The sequence below is a fragment of the Alligator mississippiensis genome, chromosome 14, assembly GCF_030867095.1.
Source record: "Alligator mississippiensis isolate rAllMis1 chromosome 14, rAllMis1, whole genome shotgun sequence".
NCBI classification, from domain to species: Eukaryota; Metazoa; Chordata; order Crocodylia; family Alligatoridae; genus Alligator; species Alligator mississippiensis.
Window position 1 is genome coordinate 33617489 of NC_081837.1, and position 12989 is coordinate 33630477.

At 47.0% G+C, this 12989-nt stretch overlaps 1 protein-coding gene across 3 annotated transcripts in view; it reads left to right on the forward strand.

Moving 5' to 3' along the window:
* The window catches only part of ELAPOR1 (endosome-lysosome associated apoptosis and autophagy regulator 1), a 63993-nt gene that overhangs the window by 29118 nt on the left and 21886 nt on the right, over positions 1-12989 (forward strand). For all 3 annotated transcript variants that reach the window (XM_014605435.3, XM_019492549.2, XM_019492550.2), the window contains exons 4-11: positions 1247-1394; positions 2240-2320; positions 3212-3317; positions 3444-3593; positions 7389-7477; positions 8867-9044; positions 11474-11602; positions 12627-12717. In XM_014605435.3, coding sequence (XP_014460921.2) covers positions 1247-1394; positions 2240-2320; positions 3212-3317; positions 3444-3593; positions 7389-7477; positions 8867-9044; positions 11474-11602; positions 12627-12717 — 972 coding nt within the window. The remainder of the gene's footprint in view (positions 1-1246; positions 1395-2239; positions 2321-3211; positions 3318-3443; positions 3594-7388; positions 7478-8866; positions 9045-11473; positions 11603-12626; positions 12718-12989) is intronic.

Sequence of the window (12989 nt, forward strand, 5' to 3'; positions counted from 1 at the left end):
AGTCACACCTCTCCAACTGCAGTGCAGACACACTACTCATCAGGTGGAATCAGAGTGCTCATACTAAGAACTACTGTGCAATAGCTATGCTGAGTTATTCCCCCATATAGACAAGCCCTTAGTGAAACCAGAGCATCCCTGAATAATAGGCATAGGGCTCCATAGACTTGATGCCATCTCCCTCCAGAAGGAATGATATCAACCCTGTCTTTCTGCTCAGTGCCTGAGTTCACTACCATACACCCTCCTCCTTTGTGCACAGGCTGCTCCCACACACTGCCTATATTCTGCGACACTGCCTTTATTTGTGTGCTCTCTTTGATCACTTCATGCAGAGAGAGGCAAGCTCAGATTCTTCAGTCAAACTATCCTTTTATGAGTAACTCCCCAGAAGACTGCAACTCAACCCTATCAAGAGAATTTATGCAATTTGCAAATGTAACCTACTTCTAGTGTCACTTTAATTATTCATTCAACGTCTAGGCATATTTGTAGCAGATGCAGCACTACTAATTTTCATCCCCATTTCTTTTGCAGTAGGATCAGATCATCTTATTTTCTCAGAGGGAAGACCAGATATTATAGAGATAGGAGTGGGACAGGGTTCCCCCCTGCCATGTGACATGCTAGGGAAAGCAGAACTAATGGAAGAGTGTGGGGGTAGGAGGTCCCCTCTACCTCCATTAGAGCAATCAGTGGAAGCAGAAAGTTATCTCTTTAGGCAGCTATACCATTCTGGACTATGTTTGACCCTTGTATTGGTGCTGTATTTCTCTGGCAACATACACTGCACAGTTGCTGCTAGGCTGAGATATTTTTGATCCTCATCCTGAGTTTCATACTGCTGAGATATTTTTAGGAGGGGAGGGGCTCTGTCTTTGTGTTGATATTCTAGTTCTTGTTAAGCTGTTTTGTTCTCTTTGTCCTCCTGTTTTATAAATTATTCTGTTGGCTTATTATAGTCCACCCTGGACCTTTGTTGGGAAGGGCAGTATCTAAATTGTATAAATGGAGATCAGAATTTGGCCTCTTATGTCAAAGCAGAAGGTTTGGTCCTTGTGACCTGCTTAGCAGTGTGTGCCTTTTTGCTGCAGTATAGTTTGAGCTGATATATCTTGGTGGGCTCAGCTGTCATCCAGCCTATGTTTCTCTTCCTTACACTAGTGCTAACCTCCCCAGTAGCATCCCAAGCAGCACCTGTGCTGCACTTGCCAACCACCATGCTTCTCTCTCAATCCTATTCCAGGTCAACGTGGGTGCCTCTGGGAGACTACATTGCCTCCAACACAGATGAGTGCACAGCCACCCTGATGTATGCTGTCAACTTGAAGCAGTCTGGCATGGTCTCCTTTGAGTACATCTACCCAGACAGCAGCATCGTCTTCGAGTTCTTTGTACGTTGCCTGAGGTTGCACCTCTTTCATTACAAATCTCCACCTCACATTCCTTTAAAAGATTCTCCCTGTGATGGTTAACCACCACGTCCCCAGGTGGGTCAGCAGCAGGGCTTGAACCTGTGATCTCCACCTTGCATATCAGTTGCCTGAGCTGAAGGATCCTATTTGGCTGGCTAAGACAACTGCAGCTTCCTAGCCTGCATATATGTCCTGAGACCACTCAAGTTTCCATAGGGCTGTCAGCTCCAGATGGAGATGTATTTTGAGAGTCTTCAGGCTCTATCTTCTAGCTCTGCAGGAAATGATTCAGTGTTGCCTATAGGAATCTGTCTATTCATTGGTTTGTCTGTCTGTCTAACTCATTTGTTTCCGATTCCAAAGCAGCTGCTGAAAATGTGATCTGTTTGCAGTGTCCCTAGGGGAAGAACAGCTAGAACAGGTCCTGCCCTAAAGCATGGCTGGCAGCTGTCCTTGGCTTTAATAAATAAAAAAACCTCACAAGCTCAGCACTCAGTGCTCCATAGGTACCTTGGTGTGGATATTCTGAGCTGGAGTGTTGCATGCTGGGCTATGTAGCCCCTCTAGCTTGAGTCTACTATTGCTTCATGTGATAAGTCAGGTGTGTGGCATTCAGGCTCCCAGTATGTTGGCAGTCTTACCTGTTCCCATTTTGAGAGCCTCTGTTTTGTGATAGTAGAGCTGAGAAGGTGGTGCAAAGCCCCTTTTAAAGACCAGTGAGTGATACTGTTGTCATCCACTGTGATTAAAAACCCAGTAGCTTGCTCCTCTGATCCCAGGCCTTCAGAAGCTGCATGCTCATCCCAAGTTCCCTATTGCCCTAGGTTCAGAATGACCAGTGCCAGCCAACCGTGGAGGAGTCAAGGTGGATGAAAACCACTGAGAAGGGATGGGAGTTCCACAGCGTAAGTACAAACCAAAGGGCAGAGCTTAATTCTGTTCAACTAAGTGGGATCCAGCTGGCAGTGTGGGAGGCTTTGGAGTCCAAGCCCCATGCCAACCCCAAAGTTCACAGCTAGCACTGGAGGTGCAGCAGAGAGATTAAACAGAAGTAATTTCTCCCAGACCATAGGGTAGATCATAGGAAGGTTAAAATGCAAGTAATAAGTGTTGGGTGTCACACATTCAGCGCCCAAAATCTCTAGTCCCCTTCGCTCTAGGGGTAACTCCACTCTCCCAGCCAAATTGCTTCTCTCTAACACAGGTTCTAGGGGGCAGGTCAAGGTTTGCAGGCAGCACTTAATGGGCTGAATGAATGCTGGACCCCTGGGATCCGATTCCAAACTCACTGGGTATGTCTACACTGGCTCCACCCCACTCTTCAAGCTGTCACTGTAGAATAAGCCCTGCTCATTCACACGCTCCAAACCCAGAAACTCAGTGGAGTGGCCACTCTAGGGTTGCTTCCTGCCACCATTCTCAAGCACACCAGAAACCAAGATCTTAAGAGTGGCACTAAGCAGCATTCTCAGAGTTGCCTCACTGTTGCATTCCCTAGTTTGGAGCACGTAGAATGGGAGCAGGTGGGTATGACTTTTTTTTCTCAGCTGCAGATGTGAAGGTGGCGCAGAGCCAGTGTGGATATAACCACTCACATCACTACAGATCTGGGGTGGCTGAAGCTGGGCTTTGGTAGGCGAGATCAATATTAGATCTTCGCTCTCACTGCAGAGCCAAACTCCTTCCTTGTCCAGTGTGCGTCGCTCTGGACCCTGCTCCAAGACCAAACAAAAACATGTTCCATCTCTTGTCGGGACCTGAGCCTTGTCCTGTTTTTGTTCTGTTTACCTCCTCAGGTGGAACTGAGCCATGGCAACAATGTCCTGTACTGGAGAACCACAGCATTCTCAGTGTGGTCCAAGATCCCCAAGCCTGTGCTTGTAAGGAACATTGGCATCACAGGTACATGAATGGCAGTGTCTACTTTCTATTCCAATGCCCATTTTGGGGGGGGGCAGCTGCCTTGACAGAAGCAGCCCAAGTGCTATTCACTGAGTGTTTCTCCTTTGTTCCTTCTCCTTCCCCCAGGAGTGGCCTACACCTCAGAATGCTTCCCCTGCAAGCCAGGCACCTATGCATCCAAACCGGGATCTTCCTTCTGCAAGCTTTGCCCACCAAACTCTTACTCTGGCAAGGGAGCCACCTCATGCCAGCAGTGCGAGCCAAACACTTACTCAGGTAATGAAGGGGTGTACACACAGACATACCCATGTGCATGCATGGCCTGTGTGCACTGCAGTCAGGAGGAGTGCTTAAAGGATATACAGGGGTGTAGGTTGCAGCCATGTTGGTCTAAGGACATAGGCAGACAAAGTTCCTTGGGTGAATCTGATATCTAAGATGACACTGCCACCTAAGATATCAGATTCACCCAAGGAACCTTGTCTGCCTAAAGGATATACAGGCCTGTCTGAGGTAGCTTTTAATCTAGCTAGCTTGGGTAATAAATCACAGTGAAGACTCAGCTGCATGGACTTAAGCACTGACTGTACAAGCTCATCCAGGACCCTGGTCACCTGTTCAACTAGGCAGCTCAGGCTGAAGCCCAGGCTGTGGTGGGTTTGCTACCTTGGTATGCAGCTAGCTTAGCTGGACCAGTACTTACTGTAGTCACATCTCTGCTTGCCATGTAGATGTAATTTAATACATACATGCATGCACACACACATGGCATTTGCATGACAGGACCTTTTGGAAATAAGACATACCTTTTCAGCAGTGTCAATCTCAACATGCTAGTCCACAAGACATCCTTACAGCAGCAAGATCCAACAGCCTAGTGTAGCTTTTAGAGCAGCTGGTTTCTTCCACTTTCCTCATCCCACTCTTCCCTGTCCTTCTCATTATCTTCCTCTCTCTTTAGAAGCAAGGGAAGCAAAAATTATTAATGATTTATTATTAATGCTCCAAATATTTCAGTTTTGCAGGACTGATACCGATGGAAGCTATTTGGTTAGAATCAAAATTTTTTTTGCAGTGGAATATGCTGCATTTAGGGGAAGAAAATGATACATGGAGAATACGGCCCAATGCAACAATAATTTTAGGACAGGCAAACTTCTTTATGGCATTCATTCTCAGTCAGTGTTGAACATCTACATTGGGTGTTTCCTTTCTCTTTGGATTGTAACTTTGTCCATGGTTTGTGCCCAGAACCACTTCATGATTGCATGTGACCCTGTTTCTCATCTGGCCAGTCTGGGCTAACTGATTGTCTGTGGGGCTCTCGAACCTTCCTTACAAGGTCTGTGGTCTAATTTGCAGTTTTGATTCCTAGTTTGGGAACTGATTTTTTAAACTGAAACCTCACAAAATCCCATTATCCAAAGCATCACATCTTCTAGAGGGTTTAGAGTAGTGTGGGTCAACCTTTTTGGCAGGTGTGCCACAAATTAGAAGTATAACTTTTCCGAGTGTCACTCTGATCCCCTCTCCCTGCCTGATCTGCTCTGCTTCCTGCCCTGTGCTTCCTGCCTGATCTGCTGCTCACTCTGCTTTCTATGCCCTTCCCTATCTTCCACTGTGTTGCCTGTCTCCTCTCCAGTCTGCTGCATGCTGCACACAAAGCCTTCCTTTGCTACAAGTTGGCCAGCCTTGGTTTAGAAGACAGAATAAACTGGTATAATAGTATAATACCTTGGTCTTACATAGTGCGTTTGTTGTAGATCTCCAAGTAGTGTTCCAAGGTGGTCAATATAATGACTCCCGTTTTACAAATGGAGAAACAGGCACAAAAAGGGAAGTAACTTACTCCAGACTGGCTGAACAAGGACTTGAACCCTCAGGCCTTAGTTCCTAGGTCAGCGTCCGTTCCACTAGGCCAGTGTTTCTCAACATGTAGGTTGTGACCCAAAAGCGGGTTGCAAAAATATATCAAAAGGGCCATGAGCAAACTTGGGGGGCACGAGGGAACTGGGGCCTAGGGGTGGGGGCAGTGGGTTGAGACTGGCTACTGATGTTTATAAATAGGTCCTGGTACAAAAAGGGTTGAGAACCACGTCTCTAGACCACAGGTTTATGTGGTGAGGGCATACAGTGCAGCCTCTTTTTCAGACATGCTTCAGGTTTTTAATATACAGCAGCCCTTTTGCAGCGCTGTGAAGGTCAAGCAAGGGCAGGCCTCTTCCATTGCGGTTATCCATTAACCAGACATAGCCAAGCTGTCAAGCAGTGAAGAGTGCAAGAGTTTTCCAAAGAACCAGGTGCTTGGCGGAGCCATGCTTTCATGTTAGGCAGTTGTTTGAAGAGTAAAAGCATATGCTTGTTCCTTCAGCGATAATTTTCTAGCTCTTTGTACAGCAGCTTACCAAGTCAACAGAGGGAGAGGGGCTCCCCTTCCTGGCTCCCTCCCAATTCTTTGATTAGAACTGAATATCGAGTGGTACCTTAAAACCAACATCTGGAGACTCAACTTGGCAAACCCCTCTCCTCTCCCCACAAAAAAATAGAAGGCAGCAGAAACAGCCCTGAGGTGCTAATCTTCACAGGGAGCCCAATAACATGCTAGTTACTGTGATAAATATGACAGGGAGGGCCAGCTGTTTCTATGCCTCTAATTACACACAGCTGGAGCTAGTAAGATTTGGATTATAAGAAACAAATCTTAATTGCGCAGCATTTTCCACTCGATTTAACAGAAATGCCTGCTGGTCTAGAGAGCTCTATGGTGTGATAAAGCTGGCAGGAGGAACAGGGTCTGGGCACAGCACAGATATATGAATGGGCTTGATTGGCCACTTGGGAGACAGTGATTTCCCTATTGCTTAGATTGGTGGTTCTCAACACTTTTAGACTCAGGGGTCACCCTTGGAAAATGCCAGTTCTTAGCTTTCGCTCTCTTTTTTCACTACAGAAAAAATAAGAGACTAATTCTTTTATTGTAAGCAACTTGGAAAGACCACAGCAGGTCAGAATGTCTTTAATGCTAATGAACGCTATTTGAAATCTCTTTAAGTTTTTGTGAATATTTGTACTGAGAATCACTGGCTTTGATTCTGATTTATCCCAGTGCTGCTGTTTGGAGGGTACTAGTCTGAAGCTCGGGGCTGGGTGCTTTGTGGAGCACAGGGTCTTCACTCAAGCTGGTATCACCGTGGGGCAGAGGCTGGGAGTGGACAGAACCAGTGGTCTCTTTCCAGCCCCTAGGCACTGGCCAGGCCAAGGCAGCTGGCTGAATGCATAGAGGAAAATGATTGTTTCTCATGGCTGCAGTACCCAACTCCTTTCCCCAAATGTGAGTGAGCAGAGGAAGTGTTTTGTTTCAGTCATGATAGTTCCTGGAAATTCCTGTAGGCAGAAGAGAACTTTAGGCGCAGCCCTAGGAGAAGGGGTGCTGTGCACAATACAATTTAGCCCCAAGGTATTCTTCACCTCTAGGGCAGAGTGACAAGTTGTCCTGGCCATCTTTTAGTGAGGTACCAAAACAGAGGTAGGCTGGTCCAGTGGCTCTAGGACAAGTGGGTTCAATTCCCAGATCTGCTGGAGACTCCTCATTGGACCTTGGGCAAGCTACTTAACCTCTCTGTAGCTCCATTTCCCATCTGTAAAACGGGAGTAGTAACATTGCCTTGCACTACAGAAAGGTAGCAGTAAAGAGTGCAAGATGCTCAGCTAGTCAGGTAACCAGAGCCAAATACCTTAGGCTTATAAACAGAAGACAAAAAATACAGTACACAACCAATGTGCCTGAAGCGGGGCTATCTGGATAATGTGCACCATTAGATCCTCAAAGGGTTAGACACTGAGCAAGCAGCTACTCCACAGAGCCTGGACTTGACACATGCTTTCTTTGATAGCTGTTCTGCCAGGAAATCTAACCAAGGCTTGACATCCAGATGAAACAGAGCGCCTCTGAATGCAGAGCCAGAGCATCTTCTTTCACTGCACTTGTTATGGGCACAAGCGGGCTCTGTTCCCTGAGGCTCCAGGGTTTTAATTCTAACAGTGGTCTCTTTCCTTCCCTTGACGTTAAAGAACAAGGCTCAGCAGCTTGCAAACCTCGTCCTCCCTGCACCGATAAGGATTATTTCTACACGCACACTGCCTGCGACACTAATGGGGAGGTGAGTACCTATCAGTCCCCAGGGCTGTTTCAACACGGGTTGTTAAACCACAGGGTTCCCTCATTTTACTGCAGCTGTAACACTGCTCTTCAGTGCTGTTCTTTCCATGTTCAAAGCATAGTAGAGGCATTAGCTAATTAAAGAGGGGCAGTTTACTTGACAGTCCTTTCTGCAATGTTTACCTGCGTCTTGTTACAAATAACCACCAAGATTCTCTGCCCCAGATTCCCAGCACGTTTGCTGTGGCTAAACTCCCAATCCGTTGAATGCTGGAAGCTAAAGTGGGAGTGAAGCTGGTGGGCGGTGGAGGGACATGCTGGACATGCCCCATTCACCATCCTCCTCGGCATCCACACTGTGTGAGAGACCGGATACTGGGCTAGATGCATTTATGATCTGACTTAGTAAATGGCTGTTCTTATGTTCTTGTAGCTACACAGTCAGTGTCACCGTTTCCCCGTGCAGTCTGAGAGTCAGTTTTCCCTGATGTGTGTTCTGGGTCTTTCACACAAGCCACTGGAGACTGGAGGCATGCTCTTGTGAAGGCAGATCCACCTGTTGAACAGGAGTGACTTTAGCTAGTATTGAGGCGTTTTCCTCCCTGTTACCCCATACACAATATGAAGGAAATCCATAAGAACAATGGGGCTGAATATCCATATTTATTAACAATGCACAACATGCAAGGTCTGCATATCCATGCAGACTTCTGCTTCAGTGGTTTCAGTGATTTCTGATTCATAAAACATAGTGAGCACTGCTAGAAGGGCTCACAGACTATTTAAAAGCATATTACCCAATTTTGTTATTCCACAGCTAGGGCTTGTGTGCACATGCAAATTCTCTCATTTCACAGGCACAGTTACAATTCCTGCCCCATCACGATCCTTAGTCTGTGTTCACAGTTGTATTTGTACAATGTTGCTTATATACAGAAGCTGGTTGCTTTAAGGAAAGAGAAATGAGCTGTAATAGTAGAAGGCATTTATGCAAATACCTGCATTCTAATTTAGACACATTATTGCTGCTCTTATTTATTTTCTCATGCTACCTGAGGGCCTACAAGTTTCAGTTGTGGACCAGACCCCCAATGCAGGGTTAATCCAGGTGTGGGGGCAGAGCACAGTTCTGGGAGCCTGGAATCCTGTGCTGTATTTCTTGGCACTGCCTGATACATGGTCTTGGGTGCCTTCCTTTCTCTGTCAGAAAGGTACTGTACTTGAGCACAGTGCACTTCCCAGTCTTGTTAGGCTTTATCTTAACTTGGAAAGCATTGGCTGCAAGGGAGGGGAAAAGCAATGTTATGCTACTGTGATGCCCTAAGCTGTCTTGCATGGTAGAGATGCTCATTTTTGCCAGCTGAAGTTGAGTTTGCTTATGCCTTTCCAGACTCAGTTAATGTTTAAGTGGGCAGAGCCGAAAATCTGCAGTGAAGAGCTGCCTGATGCGATGAACCTGCCTCCCTCTGGTGTGAAAACCAAGTGCCCACCATGCAACCCGGGCTTCTTCAAAACCAACTCCAGCACCTGCGAGCCCTGTCCCTATGGGGCATACTCAAATGGGTCCGGTAATGCCACTGGGTTTGTTCTGCTGGGCTCCGTGGGAGCATAGCTTGATTCCTGGTTCTTTACCCTGAAACGTGGAGAAAGCTGGGCTGTGCTGAGCACATGCACTGTGTGCCTGGGAAACAGGCAGTGTCAGCCTCTTCCCGGTGGTGGGGCTGAGGTGGGCTAGATGGAAAATTGGGGAGGCTGTGCAGACAAAGGTGGGACATGGGCCCTGCAGGCTGGGCTGGGCCAAGAGCGCCACATGGCTGCGGGTGGGAGTGGGGTGAGCTCAGCTGTGTGGGGTGGGTGGTGGCAGCAGCCTAGGGGGGAAGCGGGGGGCTTGGACAGAGGCAGCGCTGGGAGGGTTAGCTATGAGGGTGTTAAGGTGAATTTTAGGGTAGCTATAGCCTCCCCTCCTCAATCCCCCCTAGTGCCACCCCAGCTGGGAAAGCAGCAATTGGAGGTTTATTCTCTGCTCACTCTTGCACTCTGCTATCTAGACTTCCAGGGCCAAACTTAGGGCTGAGGTGTGAGGGACTGAGCAGGTCTGACCCCCCTCAGAGGATTTCCCAGAGGTTTGTGACACTCTGTCCTTTCCCATATTGCTATGGGAGCAAGCAGGAAGTGGCTCCATCATGGCCAGGTGGAAGGGAGCCTTGGATAGGGTGTGTTAGTATGGAGAAGGAGCTCCCAGCCCTGGAAGGGATGAGAACCACTGACTCGTGCTTTTGCCAGCCCCTCACTGTGAGCCACTGCCTTCTCATTAGGGCCAGAAAGAACCAGTCCAATCCTGTAGCCAGAGCCACGCAGGAAGTTATGGGAAGCCCATGGCTTATGAGCCAGTGAGAGTATCGTTCTTAGAAAGACACCCAGTTCTGGGGTTCCAAAAAGTGCGTCCCCAAAAATCTCCGCGAACCTCTGGATCAACTTGCATATAGTACCCATACATTTAGCTTATCCAGAACTGATGTATATATATATTTTTAAAGTGCTGCAAGTTTTAGCACAGGTACTCCATAAACATGCTTTTGAACAGTACTATGGCACTTATTTTTTTATAGTACAAACCATATATGATATTTATCTAAAGGCTTATTACTTACCACATTGTTCATTGGGCTAGGCCCCACCAGAGGCAACAGCATTTCAAGCCATGGTGACTGCACAGCTCAGCACTGCTCAGTATGTTTGTATATTCCAGATACCCCCACAAAGGATCCATGTGCTAATTAGCTCCCACTCATGATTGAAACTGGGTGTTCTTGTTACAAGTCCTGGGATGCTCCAAAAATGATATGCAAATGAGGTGCAGGTTCCGCTTCACCTCATGGAGGGTGGGGCCACACTAATAATGTGCACTCAGCTGAGAGAAGGGCCAACAGAGGGATTCTGGGTGAACTGTATGCAATGCTGTGGCTCACCATGACTTGAAAAAGAGTTGGCAGTGAGAGGGACTGCACTTAATGGGCACAACCATATGTCCTATCCAGATGTGTTATACTAATTTGTTTTTGTGATAGGCTTGTATCAACATGTTTGCTCAATGTGGGCCATGTGTTTTATAGTCATGCTCAGTATTGGCTGCATTTAATCAACTTCATAGTTAGTCTCAATTGCTGAGCAAATGCTATTTTTGGCATCAGTTTAATGATAGTATATTTAATGAGATTTCCTTGTATGCAATTATAAAGAGAGGAGCTTTTTTCCCCAGAGCAACTGGAAGAAAAAAAACCTACTCTTGGCTTTCATAGTGAAGTAATGTTGGAAGGGGCCTGAAGAGATTATCTAGTCCAACTGGGGGTCAAACCTGCCACCTTAGTGTTATTAGCCCCATGCTCTAATCTAACCAACTGAGGTAAATGGTCTTGTATTTGAATAAATATGGTAGGTCAGTGGTGGATCCTGGGAAGGATGGGACATAATCAAGTCTAATGACATTCTCCAGAGCCTGAAGTTTATCCATGGAGCAGTTCTGTTCTGGTCCCTAATGCCTACTTTGAAGCCCTCAGTCTGTAGCTGGCCAGAAAGCAGGTACTTCATTTGAATCCAGAATGGCTTCTTGGGCAACTTCTGACTCAGGAGTACATTCGCGGGCTTGAATTGGTGGGACGTGTTCAGTCCCATCCTCCCTAGGGCCCATTGGTGATAGTATGGACAAGCCCTTGGTTTGTCTGAGAATACTATCGCCTTCACATTCTCTTTCTTCGCTCATTCTGTATACACATTCCCATTGATGGGGGCATCATGGGATCATAGACAGAGCTGGGAGAGGATAATTAGCACTGAAAGGTGGTCATACTCCACAGAGTGTAAGAAAGCTGCAAGGAAATTGTGTTCCTATTCTGTAGGGTGCATTAGGCAAAGTGCAGGAAGGTTCCTCTGCTTGTTGTTACCCAGTATCAGTCTAACACAGACCTACAGTACCACTGCTGTTTTCTTTTATCTCTAGGTTGCATTAGCTGCCCTGCTGGAACTGAACCTGCGCTGGGGTTGGAATATAAATGGTGGAACACGCTGCCAGCTAATATGGAGACAACTGTCCTCAGCGGGATCAACTTTGAATATAAAGGGATGGCAGGTATATGCCAAAGAGCCTTTAACTCTGCCCACATGGGGGTTTGAAAGTATTCCCCCTTTTATTCACAAAATACTTGAGCAAATAGAAGAGTCCCTCTATCTCTCAGCAGTCAAAATTGCCCCAGGTGTTGCTTGAAGCTTGCCTTGCATGCAGATTTATGTAATTGCTAAAGTATCACAGTTAATGGATGCGAGAAAGACTCACTAGGTAGTGCTGCCCACACAAGTCTAGTGTGGGTATAACTGTGCCCACAAAAAACCCCCAAAATCTTGTTCTCTTTCCTATACAAAAATAGCTGTTCCAGTGTAAGCCCCTTTTGTGCTGACATGGCAATGTCCACATTAGGCAAGGTGTATGCTGCTCTAACTCAAGCAGTATAGTTACATTAGTATAACTTCTAGATTTAGCTGAGCTGGGCTTGGTCTACACAGAGTTTTGTCAGCAGAGCTGTGTCAGCTAGGGAAGTGGAAAACTCACCCCCCACAGCCAACATAGCCCTGCCGCCACAACCTCTAACACGGACACAGCTCTGCCAACAGACAAGAGCTTCTGCCAGTAGAAATTCTGTCATGGCATCTCAAAGCCAGCCAAAAAAACCCTCCTGCCACCATAAGCTGTATTTCCATTACCTCTGCTGCTGTAGCGGTGCCAACAAAGCTGTGGTAGCAGCAGCCCTGTAATGTAGTCAAGTCCATGCGCAGCCATCAGCTAATAGAAGACCCTTGAGCAGTACTCGATCCTGCCCCTACCAGCTAAAAGCCTCTGGGGAACAAAGGTGCAAAGCAGGTGTCAGATTGGAATACTTCCAGCACTTACACAAGTAGCAGTTTTTTTTCTCCAGTGAGGACAAGTGTAAATGATGACTCCAGAGACAAACTCGGGGGCATGAGGCCCTCGGCTGTGTTCTGCTTAGTAAAATGCCGTGTACATTTCTGGCTCGCTTCAGGTAGCAATTGGAAGTTGTTGTAAGACAAGCCCTTCTGATGAGCTGCATTGTATCTAATTCCTGTGTCCGCTGTTACAGGGTGGGAGGTGGCCAGCGACTATATCTACACAGCAGCAGGAGCCTCTGATAATGACTTCATGATCCTGACGCTGATCATTCCAGGATTCAGGTGAGGGGCAAGGTGGTGCCAAGCTGAGGCTGACTCTGGTTCATGTAAAGCCTACCCCAGAAGGTGGGAGGATGTCTATTCAGTGTGATTGATATGTTTAGCTGTTAGGTTATCGTGACCCCTGTAGGAAAATACACCTGAATAAACATCATTGCACAAGCTGCTTGGTTTGGCAGCTCAGTGACGCTCCAGCGCAGGAGGTGAGGCACCCACAGTCACCATCTGTACCATGAACACAGAGGACCAGATTCTGCTGCCACATGTGGGGGCTT